At 37.2% G+C, this 18,951-nt stretch overlaps 1 protein-coding gene across 3 annotated transcripts in view; it reads right to left on the reverse strand.

The window, feature by feature from the left end:
- LOC126485146 (voltage-dependent calcium channel subunit alpha-2/delta-3-like) overlaps window positions 1-18,951 on the reverse strand; it is a 324,602-nt gene that overhangs the window by 113,963 nt on the left and 191,688 nt on the right. For 2 of the 3 annotated variants that reach the window (XM_050108810.1, XM_050108809.1), the window contains exons 10-13: window positions 14,741-14,881; window positions 12,559-12,663; window positions 3,415-3,495; window positions 3,236-3,310 (exon numbers count right to left, since the gene is read on the reverse strand). In XM_050108810.1, coding sequence (XP_049964767.1) covers window positions 3,236-3,310; window positions 3,415-3,495; window positions 12,559-12,663; window positions 14,741-14,881 — 402 coding nt within the window. The remainder of the gene's footprint in view (window positions 1-3,235; window positions 3,311-3,414; window positions 3,496-12,558; window positions 12,664-14,740; window positions 14,882-18,951) is intronic. The other variant, XM_050108811.1, reaches the window with a different exon arrangement.

Below are 18,951 nucleotides of genomic sequence, written 5' to 3' on the forward strand. Positions count from 1 at the left end.
TGCGACTGGAACAGGAAAGGGAGGTAATGACAGTGGCACATAAAGGGCCCTCTGCCACACACCGTTGGATGGCTTGTGGAGTATAAATGTAGATGTAGAAGCTCTTCTGAAGGCATTTTAATACTCCTGAAAATTAATCTTTGACATTGGAATACAAATTTGAGAAGATGTTAAAGTTAATCACCCATCAATTGCAGTGTAGTTGGATAATGTCCTTTTTCAAAAGTTAACTAACAGAAAAGAGACACCTCACTCACACACTCACTCACTCACACACACACACACACACACACACACACACTCACTCACTCACTCACTCACTCACTCACACACACACACACACACACACACACAAAATTAATCCTTCAGAGACAGTTGTCAGAGATAGTGCTACCCTGTCTTTAGTAGTAGTATGGGTTAATTGCCGCCTTTTGCAACTGTAATAAAAGTCTTATTAAGACCAGATGCATTTTGTTTTATTTTAAAGCATCTTCAGTGGTTGCTGCAGCAATATGGTGTTTTCTCTTACAATTTTGTTTTTTAGGATCATTAACAATTCACATGCCTTACTTATTAAAATAAAACAGTTTTTGTTCTTTCTGTTACACAGTTTTCTTCATTGTTTATTTCATTCATCTTCTTCTTCCACTGTATTTGTTGAGTTTCTGTACACAGCACTTTCACTGCACTTAATATGCACTAGACTCTCACTAATTTGGCCCTCAGTAGTCGGCCTCTCAGTAATCTGGCACACATCCAAAAACACGCACACAATCAATTATCATGTGCAACAATACTTAGTTAAACAATGCTTTATATACTGTATTTGAAATTGTAGCTTTCCTTGCATTTCAGAATCATGTCATCCAAAAGTATACACATTACACTAGACTTCAAGCAAAAACTTGAAATTTTAGATAAGTTAAATCGAGGTTCTTTGCAGAAAGCCATTGCTGCTGAGTTCAGTGTTAGACGAGCAACTATTAATGACATCAAAAAGAAAGAAGATGTTATTCGACAGTACTCAACACAAATGGATAATGAGTTGGGAAAACGGAAGGTTATGCAAAAGAGTGAGAATGAAGAACTGGACATAGCTGTTTATAGATTGTTCATACAACGATGCAGTAAAGGAATTCCAGTTAGTGACCCAATTATAAAGGAAAAAGCAGCTGCATTTAACAAACAACTTGGCAGTAGTAACTTGTTTGCAGCAAGAGAAGGTTGGCTATCAGACTGGAACAAACAACATGGCTTTCTGCAGCTGACAGTCACCGGGGAAAGTCACTCAGCTAACAATAAGGATGTTGATGAGTTTGTAAGCAAGATACAGAAGATAATAGAGGAAGAAGATTTAACTGCTGTTGCCTTGTATAATGCTGATGAAACAGGACTTTTTTACAAGATGCTTCCTTCAAAAACATTAGCTGCCAAGAATGAGAAGGAAGGTCATGGTTACAAGCAACAGAAACAGTGTGTAACATTAATGGCCTATTGTAATGTAAATGGGAGACATAAACTACCGCTTATGGTGATTGGAAAATCCCAAAATCCATGTTGTTTTCAACACACTGACATAAATACTCTACCAGTGCAGTATTGCAAAGTTGTATCCTCTGGTTTAATAAAGTACAGTACACTATATCCCCTATGTTTTAAAAATAAATAAAAAACAAAATAAATTTCACACACTCAATAATTCAGTACCCATATGTGCCAGGAATGGCCAGATTAGCGAGAGTCTAGTGTATTCACATTCCTGTGTTGGTACGTATCAGTGTCCTTGTGCCATTTTCCTTATTTTGTTCTGCTATTGTAGGATGCATTCATCTTTTGTTTGGTTTGGTAGTGGTGGAGGCATCTGCTGTCGCCCTGTGAGTTTTATATTTTCTGACTGGGGGGGGGGGGGAATATTATTTTTTGTTTTACAATCGAGGTGATTATCTAATGTTGGGACATTGCCTAGTTTATGATATTATTTTGGGGTGCCTCCTTTCTCATCACACACGACTCCCCCCCCCCCCCCCCCCTCCCCTCCTCCATCCATCCGTCCCTCTCTCCTAGTTGGAAAATATAAACATGCACTCTTCCACCACCACCAAAACAAACAAAAGACGATTGCATCTCACAACAACAATAGGAAAGATGTGAAATGGTGAGAGGACAGTGATACTTTCCAACACAGAAATGTGAATATATTAAGTGCAGTGAAAGTGCTGCGTGCAAGAACCCAACACATAGATTTGGAAATGGAAGAAGAATGCAATAAACAACAAAGAAACTGTGAGTAATGAAAAGAATGAAAACTGTTTATAATAATAAGTAAAGCATCTGAACTGTTAATGATCACAACAGACAAATTTGTAATAGAAAAAACCATATCGTTATAGTGACCACTAAAGATAAGACTTTTATTACAGTTCCAAAAAGCAGCAATTGACCTATACAACTTGTATATGTGCCACTGCTGTAAACAGAGGCCAAAAAACAAAGAAGGCAATATGTATCTGTCATGATATTCTATCATGTGTAGCATGTTTGCTCTGAAGCATACCACTGTTTTCTTTGTTGAGCAGATGTATATTAACTGTATCACTGTATAATATTGTCATTTAGCAGATAACAAAAAGACTTTCCAATAGGTGTTGAAGAATCTGATGATCACCTCCCTCATGCACGTTTTAATACTGCATGTTTTATGACATTTTTTCAATGTGTATCCAGCAGTGAGTGTTGGAATAAGGAAAATCCAATCCATTCTGCACCCACAATGATCTTGAGTCCCACGTGCTTTTTCATCAGCATAACAACTTGAGTGATAGAGCAACTGTTTCACAATTTTCCATTTGCAAATATTACTACACCCATCCTTTTGGGCCATATCATTAACACAGAACAGAAATAAAGAAAGTCATCATATAAAACTCCCTGTAATTAATTATTCAAGAATCTCATTTCCAATCTCTGATGGAACTGGTAGTAACCTCAAAGATTTACTCAAAATTTTAACCCTGTAAAGTAGCTTTACCAAGTACATTTATTTCTAAAACTGTGTTCCACTACGTATTTATAAAACTCTTAACATTTTTTAAGTTGCAAATATAAAAAAATGAAGACAGGATACAACTTTGCACATTCCTTGTAGAGAAATAGTTACATTTCTTATTAAGGTAACTGTAATACATCATACTGGTATCCCCATGAGCATACAAAAGTGTTTTGTCCTGATACTCACCACTGGGCGAAGGTCAGGATGAAGTAAAACATAACCATTATTTGTAACTATGAAAGCATAGCCATTGACACCAATCTGTAAAAAAAAGAGGTATTGTATGTGTAGGCTAACTTTACTTAATGCTGACAAAATAAATACTGAGATGTAAAACCAACTACTTTTCAATATCAAATTCTTACTTTGTAAGGCATTGTGAGTTTCTCAATTTCAGGAATAGGAACATCAATCCCTGCAATACCAAGAAGAGAAGGAGCTTCTGTCTGAAACACAAAGGAAACTGATGTCAGAAATACTCTCCTTTGGTTTTTATAAGGGTAGTTTTTCATTTAATTCCTGCTATGGTCTTATTCTATTTATTTTCTCCTTCCTCTCCTCTCATTTCCCTAAGTGTTCAAAATTTCATTCTACAAATCAGTATTCCATGCACAATGAAGCCTTTTTCTTATCCTTAGCATTTCATATTGCATTTACTCTACTGAAATCACTATGGGAACAATGCAACAATGCAACAATTTATCGTTAAGGTTTTTGGGAGCCCTATGAATACACTGTAGAAACATTTAATCTAAATCTCAATAAGGGGGACTTGCAGGAAAAAATTCGAAAATTTTGACAGTTTACAAAACATTCCCTAGAACATTATTTATTCTTTCTTGCACAACATGGTGCATAAATTATCTGTATGTGACATTTAGAAGTATTTTATTTTTAATTTTCTGGACTTACAAGTGTATCTCTGAAATCACAAAATTTCGGACCTGCATCTGTTTATATGTGAATACCTCAGAAACTATGCTTTACAGAAGGCTGTGATTTTCATCTATGGACAGAAAATATGTGGTGCTCCATGACAGTCACGCTGCTGTATTGCCTGCCGCTTGGTAATTGTTTGTTTGCTTTGAGTGAAACACATCGAAAAACTCGGTTGCCTCAATCACAACTGTAGACACAGACAAAGTAATTGGTTTTGAGGCACTTACAAAACATTGCTATAGCTACTGTGAGAAAAATGGAAAAAAATGAACATGAAAACAGTCAGAAAAATTATGACGGAACCAGCGGAGGAATGGAAGCTGATGCCGCAATGAAAATGTTTAGCCAATCACTGCAGGAAAGGGGTGTCCGATACACACAGTACCTTTGGGATGGAGATTCTAAAGTGTATAAGTGTCTTGTTGAAGCAAATCCATATGGAAATATTGTGATAAAGAAATTGGAATGCAATGGGCATGTGCAAAACAGGATGGGCACATGTCTCAGAAAATTAAAACAAACTCTTCACACTACTGCATTGTCTGATGGCAAGCCACTTATAGGTTGGACGGCTGATAAAACAATAAATCAGCTTCAGCAGTATTATGGAACTGCCATAAAAAATAACGGAAATGAGGAAAGCAGTCTGGGCCTCATACTTCCAAAAACTTTTATCCGACAGAAAACTGATACCTTCACTCTGCCCATCTGGACCTGAATCATGGTGCAAATTCTGGAAGGCTGAAGGCTGTCTTTTGAACACAAGAACCCTATTCCTGAAGCCGATAGGGAAGCAATCAAACCAATTTACAGGGACCTAGCTCACTCAGACCACCTCCAAAAGTGTCTACATGGGTGAACACAGAATCCTAACAATGCATTCAATAACATTATTTGGACAAAAGTTCCCAAAAATGGTTTTGTAGGGCTCAGTACATTAAAATGGTGTGTTAGTGATGCTGTGTTAACATTTAATGATGTAAACACAGGAAGAATAAGAGTTCTAAAACATCTTAACATCAATCCAGGCTACCATACTGTAAATGGCTTGAAGTTATTGGACAAGTTGAGACTCGCCAAGGCACAGTGTGCAGCCAAGTTCACCACCAAAGAGGCAAGGTCAATCAGAAGAAAGGAGCTTTGAGAGAAGGAAGCTGGCAAACATGATGATGCTGACTATGCTGCTGGGTGTTTCTGAGACTTAATTTGTAATTACAAGTCAATTTTTATCATTTTAAACTTTAAATGTGATTTTCTCAAAATGACTTTTTTATGCTTCATCTTTCTTTATATCAAAAACTGCTTGTGACAGCTATATGAAACAATGGCACTTATTTCATTATAACATCTACTGAAGCACAACCACAGCAATAATTTGAATAGGTAGACATCTAGGGCATTATGAGTACAATTGTTTTTAATAAAAAAAATAGCACCTAATCTCTTAATTCTGGTTCAGTAGACATAAATAACATGGATAAGAAACCTTAGAGTGTTATCTTCATTGATTCCAGAGATAAGGGTACATAAAGTAGGCTAATTTAACATTGCCTGCATAGTTCCTGCGAACTCCCTTTAACATGCCATTTTCACTTCATGATGATCTTTCTGACAATATTTGGTATATATGTCTTAGCAATGGTTATTACATGGTGTACAGAGAGCACTTGATGAATATTGTAGAAAATTTTGATTCTTAAGATGGCATCAACTGCATTAGGAGTGATATTTCACATGGATGTTATTTATTTGTGTGTGTGCTTATGTACATATGTATGTATGTATGTATGTATGTATGTATGCATTATATTCCATTAACAACAATGACACATTTATTTTCCTATACATCAAAATGAAAATTGCTTCTGGATACACACAACTTTTTATCATCATCAGCATTATCGTCATATGCATCAGTTACAACAACAAAATTGTTTCCTATATATTACAAAAAATACGTATGTGCAAATATATATGCTAAATAAACAATAAATGGCCCAGACTACACAGGGATGTCCAAAGACTCAATCCAGTGAAGCATACATTTTTAGAAGGTTATAGATACTTATCTTTCCACAAAAAAAGAGCTGGAAAAATGTTTGATAGTACTGACAGTAGATCTGACTGCACCATTAATGGTTCTCATAGCCATATTCAAACCAACATCATCTTCCTTCACATGAGCACAGTGGAGCTAAACTGGTATGAGCTGGAAAAATGTTTGATAGTACTGACAGTAGATCTGACTGCACCATTAATGGTTCTCATAGCCATATTCAAACCAACATAAACTTCCTTCACATGAGCACAGTGGAGCTAAACTGGTATGCAATATTCTCCTGCAGAGTATACCAACGCAAAGGATGCTCCTTGAAGAACTGAAGTATTTTCACCACATGTACTAAATGACAGTTTTGTCACCAGGTTCACTTGTGTTTGTATCTTCTTAACTACAGGGAAAGGTTGTTGTGTTATACCACTAGTCTGTCTAATGTGAGATCAACGTATTCTGGCTTATCAATTTACCTGTGCCCAGAGGACCAAACGGTGGGTAATCTTTGCCGATGTTAATCAGTTAGAGATGTGAAAGAGACATACTTACATTTCAGAAACATTAGATCTACGGCAGCATGTCTTAAAATATGCACAAATTTAATAAGGATGTCTGTTAGGTGTCATACACATTCAGAAATATCTTCACTCTGATGAAATTGCAAAGTCATCTGCATATTGAAATTTCTGGCATGCCAAGTGTGGAGGGTCTGCTGTGAAGAGATTGAGTAACACCAGAGCAAGAACAGAGTCCTGATGCAAGTCATCATTTAGTAAATGTCATCAGCATTTCTTTTCACCTTGATGTACTTTAAGCTGCCAATCCCTCAATATGTTGCTTAAGAAGTTACCTAGAGTCTTTCGAGGTACTTTATTCAGAAATTTAAATAAGATCCCCACATCACACCTGGTCACAAGCTGCCAACAGACCAATGGAAAGTACCCTGGTCTTGAATTTCTTCTGTTAATCAGTGAGGGCACTTACTCATAGCAACTTTTATGGGCTCTAAACCCAGCTTGTTCAGGTGGTACCACATAATGAATCTGGCATTTTATCTTGTCCAAGATAATTCTTCCCAAGAGTTTGTCAGCAGATCTAAGTAGAGATACTGGGCATAAGTGTCCTGCAGCTGTTCCTTCTTTCCCTGGGCATTTTGACAGCAATAATTTTAGCCCTGTTAAATGTTGCTGGTAATGTTCCTATGCGAAGAACTTCGTTAGAAAGGCAAACTAGCCACTTTTGCAATGTAGGACCACTGTGCATAAAAAATTCATGGTAGAGACCATCTGCACCTGGAGTTTTTTTACATTTCATATGGCTAAGGGCTGTATAAAGCCCAGTGATCATAAACAGAGAGGAGAATTTTGGGCTAGGTTGTAGAGATTTCTTGACCTCAGTAGGTTCTTTCTCTACTTGCTGAACATTTCCTCAATCTGTTGCAACCTTGCAAACTACCATTAAGTGACAAGCAATTGTGTCACATGAGACTGTTGACGTCTTGTGTTGTGGAAAGGGTCTTCTCCCAGCTTCTGAACCAGGGACCAAGCTTCTCTTCTGGAATGTGTGAAGTCCAAGTCCCTGGTTTCTTTGTGCTTTTTTTCTCTCCTTTGTTCATTCAAGGAATTTAAGAGTGAGGCTGTTTCTTGGCAACCATTTTCCTTGAATTTACCATCTGGTTGATTTCTTGGTTCCACCCAGGAATCCTTTACAGCACCCTCTGCATATGTTGTTTTTGGCAGTAGATATGAAAACCCTCAGAAACTTTGAATATGAGTTCAGTAATGCAGAAATCTCTTCTATTGATTCATCCAATGCTTTTGAGAATTTATCCCAATCTGCTTTTTGGCAGTTCAAATGGTATACAGGAACATATCACGCTGGAGGAACATCTAAGCTGTAGGAGCAGACACTGGGCTGATGTCAACTTCTGGAAAAGTTATGAAGGACTGTTATCATGATATTTTCTGTACCACACATAGAAGTTGACACACCGAGGTCAGATGTGCTCACTGTACCCCATCTTCTAGACTTGAATGCTCTCTCTTCTTTTGTCACAATGGAGCTTTAAGTTGGTTGCTTGCGCCCATTATACAAGCATTCTTCCAATTTCATCTTCTTCCACACAATTCCATTCATGATTGTGACTGTGAAAGTTGCCTACATATATTGCAACGTATAATCTGGTGGAAGCTGTTTGGGACAAACAGTGTTTGTGTGTGACCTGGGGTAGTTTCTCATGTACACTTCACAACACTTTTGAATGGATCCATGCACTGGAACATTCTTACAGCCTGTCTCCTTTTAAATGAAAAAAAAGTCTTACATTTCATTCAAAGCACAGAGTCAGAAATTGATACATGAGTGTATTAATAATGAAAGATAAGCACTGGAGCCTTATAACTAAGCATGGTGTTGTAAAATAAAAGTTCTAGCTCCAAATGCAAATGGTGGCTATTATTTTATAAGTATCAGGATGTACAGATCACACCAGAATATACTCCAAAAAAGGTCATTAACTGAATTCAAATAGTATCCAAATTAAGAGAGAATAATAGATTCAAAAAGAGAGAGGAAAAGAAGCAGAAGAAGAAAGGGAAAAAAGGAGAAGAAAGGGAAAAAAGGAAAAGAAAGTAAAGTGTTGTGAAACACAACTTCAGTGTCCTTAGATTCTAATGTCTGAAGAAAACGGATAAAAATAAAGTCAACCATAACTGTGATAGGTCCCATATTACAAACAAAAATATGTATGAAGAGAATAAAAAGAGAGAGAGAGTCAAAAGAGATCACTTGAAATGCAGTATAAAATCATGACAGACACAAATATAGGCAATTCACATGTAAACTGTGACCATGATTGGTGTGAAGAGAGCTTAAGAATATATTAGGGTTCCAGAATAAAAACCAATTCTCAGAATTTTCTTGGCAGCTGTTTGTGACAAATATGGCACTTTTTCTTGAATGTCTGCCAATATAGTCTGTATGGGATTTAGATGAACATTGTGCCTAACTTTCTTACAAATATTCAGTCACTCTTCTTAGTGTGATCTGTTATTGTATTCATTATAAAGACTGGTTTGAGCAGTTCTCTATGCTAGACTATCCTGTGCAACCCTCTTCATTGCAATGTACCATATTTACCAGAGTATAAGACAACTCTGACTATAAGACTATGTGCTTTTATTTTCAAGAGGCTTCTTGAGAAAAATTTATTTTTAACATATTATGACTAATCAAAACCACAAGCTGTTTTCTTGACATGATGTATCTGCCTAAGAAGTTAACATTATACCTATTCTAAATTTATGTCTTTTATTGATTGTTTGCATTCTGATAATACAAGGAGAAATAAAATAACTGAAAAGACATCATTTATATTAATTTTTGCACCATTTATCTTTTCTACATTTTTCGCTTATCAACCTCGTTGTTTGTGGTATCACTTTTTTTTATGATCATCCTAGTAGCACAGCTGTGAAAATTATATCTTTGTTGTCACAAGTATTTGGCTGTTTCTTCCAAATATGTTGCAATTTCTTCAGTAGGTGCTGAATTTGGGACTCAGGAACACAGCTGTTTTTACCCAAATACCTAATGGATTTTGCTTCTATACTGACATTACACTGTTACAATGTCCCTTGCTTACTGTCTCCCCACATTCCCCCATTGGCTGTATAGACTATCGTGAACATTGCAGCATGAAACACTTAAATACACCACTGGCCCCTGTCTAGACTTTTACCATCTCCTGCAGTAATGAACACTACTGTTGAGTATTTGTCTAATTTTAATGCCAGTTCAGTTCTGAATACAAATTCATTTAGGCAATTGCAGTCTGAATATGGTAAATGTTCCTAAAAAGCCAAAGTACACAGTATAGATTCCCATGGTTGGCAACAGGCCATAATTTGCTACTTGCTCACTACTCTCCTCCCCCCACTCATGTAGTTTTGAGCCAAGCTGGTACTGTATAACTATTCCCACCCCAATCCTTCTGTAGCACTGTACTTGAGCAACTGTGAAACTGGACTGCAATATCATCCAGGTGCAAGTCATATGTAACAGCCGGCCGGTGTGGCCGAGTGGTTCTAGGTGCTTCAATCTGGAACAGTGCAACCGCTCCGGTCGCAGGTTCGAACCCTGCCTCAGACACGGATGTGTGTGATGTCCTTAGGTTAGTTAGGTTTAAGTAGTTATAAGTTCCAGGGGACTGATGACCTGAGAAGTTAAGTCCCATAGTGCTCAGAGCCATTTGAACCAATTTTAAGATGTAACAACAGCAACTAATACATAAAAAAGGATTGAAATCACGATTCAGTCAAATTCTGAACCTTTCCCTTGTCCTGTGATCTACAGAAGTCTGTTAGTACACTCTCCAAGCCAGGCCTTGCTGCTCTAATTTATTCTCATGACAGTTACAGTCAGTTTAGTATGATTTATTTCATTTGTTAGACATTTTATTCTGGATTAATTTTTCTTCTTGTTTCATCTGAATGAAGCCATCATGTTCTATAGCTGATTAAAAGCTGGTAATGTTTTTACCTTGTATTCTAATATATGAACAGTAATCAAATTTCTCATATGCAACCCACTTAGTAAAACATTACAGTCTCTCATAACAAAATAAAATACTGATCAAGTTTTTTTAAGGATAACGTTTCTGCTTTTCAATGTTACCTTTACTTAAAATGCATCCTTAATGTTTATACATAGTATTCGCATATATGAGAACTTTTATTGCAGACCTATTCAAATACAACAGGAGTTTGTAGGATGACAGAATTTAGTGTTATTTCCTCCTGTGTTTCACAAGATTGTCAGATTTTAAGCAGAGCAAAAGACTGTTTTAGTGGCTAGTTCATAGTTTCTCACATAATCCTTGCATTAGTGGTGCATGAGCCAAATATCAAGGATTGTTTGAGCAATTTCGCTACTGTATCGATTGCTTCAGCATAATGGGAAATCCTGAGCCTGTTGGAATGCGAATATCATTTGCCTGACCTTGCCCTTCCAAATTTTTCACTATAAATTTGCATGTGACCTCAATAACCAAAGCTTCATCTGTAAACACACACTCTCTCTCTCTCTCTCTCTCTCTCTCTCTCTCTCTCTCTCTCTCTCTCTCTCTCCTTTTAGACAAGTTGTGACATCCATTTATTTTCTCCTCAGTTCAATTCAGTACCTCTTTATTAGTTATACAACCTACCCATCAAATCTACAGTATTCACAGATAGGTCGTATTCACTTTCTCAGGTTTTAAACACAGCACATAAGAACATTTTATCAAAAACACCACTTACCGACATTCATGCCATTAATTAGGAGCCTATAACTGTTTACCTGTTATGGAACATGTCAGTGATCAATAGCTGAGAATTATTTTCTCTAACCAGTGTATTCAATGTGATAATTGTATGTGAGAAGTTAAATCTGTATGATGGGCTGGAAATTGAATCTCGATCCCCAATTTTGACAGGCCATAACTTCCTATGACACCCCTTTTTTTCCGAAGATGCCACTCTCTCAGCATCATGGAAGAGACTGTGCACAGTTTCCAAAGAAACAGACGCACTCTACGACTACCTGACACTTTGAATCAGTCCATGAAGTATGCTCAGATGGGGTATTTGGTTGTGTGCTGCCTTTCAGAAAGACAGAGGCTTGTGTTTAGATTCCAGATGATCAAATAGTTTTAACTTTTCATGGTTAACTATCATTGTTCCACTTCCTACCCTTTTACATTCTTACTCTTGTGCACTGCATATTCTTACTAACTCCAGTTGTCAAACAGCAGTTAAGTGGCTCAGTGGAAGAAGAGTTAACTGCAAACACTTCCCTTCCTCAGACAACAGCCAGCTTGTCACTATGCACGGCACTAGCAAGCACAGTCGCATACATTTCCAAAACACACAATTATATAACAACACAAAAGAAAGTACTAATACAAGCAAATAAAACTGAAAACTGTGAGTGGCCAAAACATGAGATCAAACTACACCACTATTGGACTTGCAGTTTACTCAAATTCTACACTAATAAAATTACCACAAAGAATGAAAACATGAAAATAAAAATGAGACCTGATGTATTTTAGATGCCATTAGCTCTTAACAATACAACAAAAACAAGAATTCCAGCTATTGGACAAGCACTGAGCACTACCACACTACACACAGGCAGACTGCATGTCCAGTATTCCACTGGGCCTTTCTTTTTCCTAAGATTGCCAAGTTTTTTTTTTTTTTTTTTTTTTTTTGCCGTCTTTTTGAAAACTAATAGCTGTTTAAAATGAAACTACATACACTCTGCAACTCTGCAACTCAGCCTATCAGAAGAAGTGGTCCTAACAGACAAAAATACCTAATGAAATCAGATGTTAGTGTTAGAAGTATTGCATGATTGAGAAATTCAGTACTGGCAAAGAGTGTTCTTAAGTGACGAACGGGGCCTTCAGAATCACGAAGAGAGGAAAAACAATGTTTATTGCAAAATTACTGTTATGACAACTTCACAAATAAACCTTGTTATCTGTTGTATACTCCATTCTTCTTTCAAATGCTGGAACAGACACTGAGGTAACAAGATGGTATTCCTGGAATTTGATTTCATCTGGTTCCCATACTTTCTGAAACATAAAGAGGAACTTTTGTTATTCGGAACAATGTTTACTTAATTTAGCAGAGCCTCAAACAATAGTAATTTATCAGACAAAACAATATTCCTTCCATTAGGGACTTAGAGTTGGAAATAGTTATTCGAATAGATGATGCAAAAAAAAAAAAATAAATAAATAAATAATATAAAAAGCAACTGCAGTATAAATAAAAGGTGTTTTTTTTTTAATGTGCTTGCCTAATGCTTAGTAATTATTGCACTGATGTCAACAGCAGTAACAGAAGAAACAGTACAAGTAACAGAAGATAGTGCTTCACATGACAGCTGATATAATAATTGGTGAGAGGGATATACTGACTGGAAACAGACTTTAACATATTTAGCATCTCTAGATCTCTGATCTCTTTACATACTAGATTGTCCGCCTGCTTAGCTGTGTGGTAACATGCTTGCCTTCCATGCAAGCAGGCCTGGATTTGATTCCCAGCTGGGCTGGAGGTTTTCTCTGATCATGGACTGGGTGTTGTGCTGTCCTCATCATCATTTCATCCTCATCACCGGCACACAAGTTGCATCAAATGAAACAAGACTTGCACTTGATGGCCAAACTTCCTCGAATGGGGTCTGCTGGCTAACAATGCCATACGCTCATTTCCATTTCCATACTAGATTACTATAAAACTGCAGGTAACTGGGTGCCAAAGCAAATTCTTTTGCAGCAACAGCTTAAGCAACTATTTCTTCAACAGTCGGATTTGTTTTATGTCTATCCATGCCTTCTTATTGCCGCTAGTACCTGTATATGAACCACTATCTTTCTTTCAAAATAAAATAAATAATCTTATTAGCTAGAAAAAGGCATTTCTTTGTCAGAAAAGCTTACAAAACATACATGGTCTGAAAAAAAAAAAAACAAATTTGTTTATTTAGTTAACGACAAGGATAGGATGTTAGCTACACACATTTTAATAGGCAACAAAAAACTAAATTTAAAGCAAGCAGGGGTACACTTAATGTTGTCATGCACTCTCATGAAACAAAACATTCTCTCAAATATAAATAGTAAAATCCTTAAGCTAACAGACTTTGAACAAGAAGGCTAATCTTTCTTAGATGAAAGTAGGAAAACACTTATACATGTTACTGATTCATGTAAGTCAATGGTAGCTGTCAGACTCATACGATCATTCTATATTTACTGCAAATACTTCATTTTATTTCTTTATCTCAGAGTCTTTATTCTATTATTCTTTTTCAGTTACAGTTTTACAGACTAGATGCATTGTTTGCCAGGTTGCAAAACAGCTTTGGCTTCAATATATTACAACCAAGCTGAGCAATCTCTGGCATACTCATAGATAAATATTATGCCATTTTCAAATTTTGTAACATTCTTAATGAAGTAACAGCCATAATTAAACAGTATTGGAAATGATGTACAACATTCTGTGCAGATTGAGATTTCTGGAGCAAGAATTTTATAGATTGGTAATCTACTCCTATGCCAGTCTAGCCTTTTTACAGTACACCAATGAAACGTTTAGACCATGTACCAACAGTCTGGTACCAACAACATAACAACTTACTTTATTTTAAATAAAAATGTTCTGTTTCATGCATCATTCCAGAGTATATTAATGGATGAACATAAATTTTGTACCAATTAGGAATGAGATTGATGTGCATGTGATTTTAAAACTAATTCTACATTGCTATCAATTGTAACAAATGAAACAGCTCACACATTTCAAAGTAATAGTCTACAATGCCAAAATAAATTAACATAAATGAACATCAGTTACCTGGACACTTCAAAAACAGAGGTTCAGTCAATGTGATGACACACATTCTTCTACTGTGCAAGATTTATTCCCATTTCACTTTTCTTTTGTTACTTACCTACATTAGTATAGAATTCAGTTTCTGACAAAAGTGCTAAATATACATGTACAAACCCATCATCCATACTACTGCTTTTTTGTCTATTCATTCCAGAAATTTTACAAGGGAGGGGTATTTACAGGGCAGTAAGTTGGGTAAGGGTTCACACTTTGAAGATGGAAGAACACAGGGGACATAACCAATACCTTGACTACAGTCTGCTTATAAACATTGTCCTCCTCACGTTGGCTGAAATACAGTTCTTTATTTCGGAAATGTTTATCTAGCTTTTCTTTCTGTTCTAAATTTTCCATCACATCAAATAGCCATTTTGCTAGCTTTGGATCCTGTAAAAAGCACTCTAAATAATTGTCTCATAACTGTAATTATTTGTGTGTCTAACTGAGTATAATTTTTAAATATAATAGAAAGAAACATTCCACATGGGAAAAATATATATAAAAAAAAGATGCTGTGACTTACCAAACAAGAAAGCACTGGTATATAGACACAATAAAAAACACACACACACAAATTTCAAGCTTTTGCAATGCAAGGTTGCTTCATCAGGAAAGAGGGAAGGAGAGGGAAAGACGAAAGGATGTGGGTTTTAAGGCAGAGGATAAGGAGTCATTCCAATCCCGGGAGCAGAAAGACTTAGCTTAGGGGGAAAAAAAGGACAGGTATGCACTTGCACACACACACACACACACACACACACACACACACACACACACACACACACACACATACCCATCCGCACGTATACACACAAGCAGACCTGTTTGTGTGTGTGTGTGTGTGTGTGTGTGTGTGTGTGTGTGTGTGTGTGTGTGTGTGTGGCGATACCTGTCCTTTTTTCCCCCCCTAAGGTAAGTCTTTCCGCTCCTGGAATTGGAATGACTCCTTACCCTCTCCCTTAAAATTCACATCCTTTCGTCTTTCCCTCTCCTTCCCTCTTTCCTGATGAAGCAACCTTGGGTTGTGAAAGCTTGAAATTTGTGTGTGTTTGTGTGTTTTTTATTGTGTCTATCTACCAGTGCTTTCTCGTTTGGTAAGTCACAGCCTCTTTGTTTTATATACAGGGTGTTTCAAAAATGACCGGTATATTTGAAACGGTAATAAAAACTAAACGAGCAGTGATAGAAATACACCGTTTGTTGCAATATGCTTGGGACAACAGTACATTTTCAGGCAGACAAACTTTCGAAATTACAGTAGTTACAATTGTCAACAACAGATGGCGCTGCGGTCTGGGAAACTCTATAGTACGATATTTTCCACATATCCACCATGCGTAGCAATAATATGGCGTAGTCTCTGAATGAAATTACCCGAAACCTTTGACAACATGTCTGGCGGAATGGCTTCACATGCAGATGAGATGTACTGCTTCAGCTGTTCAATTGTTTCTGGATTCTGGCGGTACACCTGGTCTTTCGAGTGTCCCCACAGAAAGAAGTCACAGGGGTTCATGTCTGGCGAATAGGGAGGCCAATCCACGCCGCCTCCTGTATGTTTCGGATAGCCCAAAGCAATCACACGATCATCGAAATATTCATTCAGGAAATTAAAGACGTCGGCTGTGCGATGTGGCCGGGCACCATCTTGCATAAACCATGAGGTGTTCGCAGTGTCGTCTAAGGCAGTTTGTACCGCCACAAATTCACGAACAATGTCCAGATAGTGTGATGCATTAATCGTTTCGGATCTGAAAAATGGGCCAATGATTCCTTTGGAAGAAATGGCGGCCCAGACCAGTACTTTTTGAGGATGCAGGGACGATGGGACTGCAACATGGGGCTTTTCGGTTCCCCATATGCGCCAGTTCTGTTTATTGACGAAGCCGTCCAGGTAAAAATAAGCTTCGTCAGTAAACCAAATGCTGCCCACATGCATATCGCCGTCATCAATCCTGTGCACTATATCGTTAGCGAATGTCTCTCGTGCAGCAATGGTAGTGGCTCTGAGGGGTTGCCCTCGTTTGAATTTTGTATGGATAGAGGTGTAAACTCTGGCGCATGAGACAATACGTGGACGTTGGCGTCATTTGGACCGCAGCTGCAACACGGCGAACGGAAACCCGAGGCCGCTGTTGGCTCACCTGCTGCACGTTGCCCTCTGTGGTTGCCATACGCGGTCACCCTACCTTTCCAGCATGTTCATCCGTCACGTTCCCAGTCCGTTGAAATTTTTCAAACAGATCCTTTATTGTATCACTTTTCGGTCCTTTGGTTACATTAAACCTCCGTTGAAAACTTCGTCTTGTTGCAACAACACTGTGTTCTAGGCGGTGGAATTCCAACACCAGAAAAATCCTCTGTTCTAAGGAATAAACCATGTTGTCTACAGCACACTTGCACGTTGTGAACAGCACACGCTTACAGCAGAAAGACGACATACAGAATGGCGCACCCACAGACTGCGTTGTCTTCTATATCTTTCACATCACTTGCAGCGCCATCTGTTGTTGAAAATTGTAACTACTGTAATTTCGAAAGTTTGTCCGCCTGAAAATGTACTGTTGTCCCAAGCATATTGCAACAAACGGTGTATTTCTATCGCTGCTCGTTTAGTTTTTATTGCCGTTTCAAATATACCGGTCATTTTTGAAACACCCTATATATATCGAGTATAATTTTTATTAGATAAAATAAAGTACAGAAATAATTAAAATTTATTCACAAGTCATAGCTTAGCATTTTCACTGGTAAAATGAAAATATTAATTTTGTGTTACTTAGTGAGAAAGCAACCCTGATCACAAACTGTTTAATGAAGGATCTTCCATCTGGCTTACAGCACAGTGAAACTCTCTGGTGGCAGTAGAAGCAAGACAGATGCTGTTACCTTCAAATCATTAGCCACTAAACTCTGTTAACTCTTCATATTAACATGCACTGACAACACAAGGAGGAAAAATGGCCCACTGAAACCATTAAATTTACTTCCGTATGTACTGCAGCCTCCACCAATAAATAACAGTTATCCCAAACTGCCCATCACAGAAATCACAAAAACCATGCCACTGAAAAAAGTAACTCTTCTAGCTATGAAATTTTAAAGAGGTACTGAAGTTTTGTGCTGCCTTGATAGACACACTCTAAGCCTGCAGTTACCTTTGTAATCAGTTGATGAGTCAAGCTGTAGTTACTGAAAGACTGAGATATGCAATGATAAAACCAATTCATAAAACTGGAGCAAGAGATCTCTAATTACAGACAACACATCTGCTACCTCCTGATTTTCTCAAAAAATTTTGAGAAGATAGCTTTCAACAGAATATTGAATCACTCTTCTGAAAATAACCTTTCAACAATGGACCAGTTTGAATTTTGTAAAGGATTCTCTACATTCAGAAAGCAATACATTATCTCACGAACTCAACTCTGGTAGAACTAAATAACAATTATCCAACTGGCATTTTCTGTGTACTTGCTTTCAGTTGTGTAAATCATAAAATTCTACTGGCAAAAAGAACAATATTAAAGTATATAAGGCATTCCCCCTCAATGGATGGTGTCAAATCTCCACAGTAGAAAACTGACAGTCACCATTACAAATGACATCACAGGAATAAAAGAAAATATGCGATAGGGAAACATCAAGCTTGGTGTCCTGCAAAGTTCACTACTTAACCCACTCTAGTTAATAACCTATAATTACAAATGATTTACCAGGGACAATGGAAGACTCCTCAAAAACTGTCTCTTGATGGTGCAAGTACACTGGTAAGGAGCCCAACTACATCCATACCACAGACAGCCAGCAGGAAAGTAGAAAAGGCTTACAACTGTTTGACAGCAAGCAATTTCTCTCTTAAGAAGACTCATATTATGCAATTCTAAATAAATCACTAGATGAAACTCCACATGTAATGTTTCCAAGAAAATATGTGATGATGAACTGCAGTGGCACTGTCAAATTTATAAGTAAAGCAGGACTCTCATTTCTGCTTGTTTTGCATTTGAGAATCTTGCCTGTGGTAGTGATGTGAAGACAAGACTGCTCACGTGCTTTGCACTTTTTCTCTCAGTACTGTCCTGCAAAATGAACTACTTTAACAATGCAGCAAAGGTCATAATGTATTTATTCTACAGAAGGGTGCAGTAAAAATATTATGTAAAGTTGATAACCAGACATCTTATAGAAGCCTCCAGGGTCTTTGGAATTTTTACATTTCCATTGTAATACATTTACTTTTACTTCTTGATGCTATTTGTGATCAACAGTAAGATTAATTTAGGATGTACCACAAAATTCATACAAACAATATTAGAAATAAAAATAATTTTCATATTGGCTATGCATCCCAGTCTAGGGATCAAAATGGAGTTTCATATTCTAGTGCAGTAGTGTATGACAAGCTGACAACAGGCATCAGACATAAAATTTCAAATTTGAATATTCAAAAACAC

Source organism: Schistocerca serialis, chromosome 6 (assembly GCF_023864345.2).
Source record: "Schistocerca serialis cubense isolate TAMUIC-IGC-003099 chromosome 6, iqSchSeri2.2, whole genome shotgun sequence".
NCBI lineage: Eukaryota > Metazoa > Arthropoda > Insecta > Orthoptera > Acrididae > Schistocerca > Schistocerca serialis.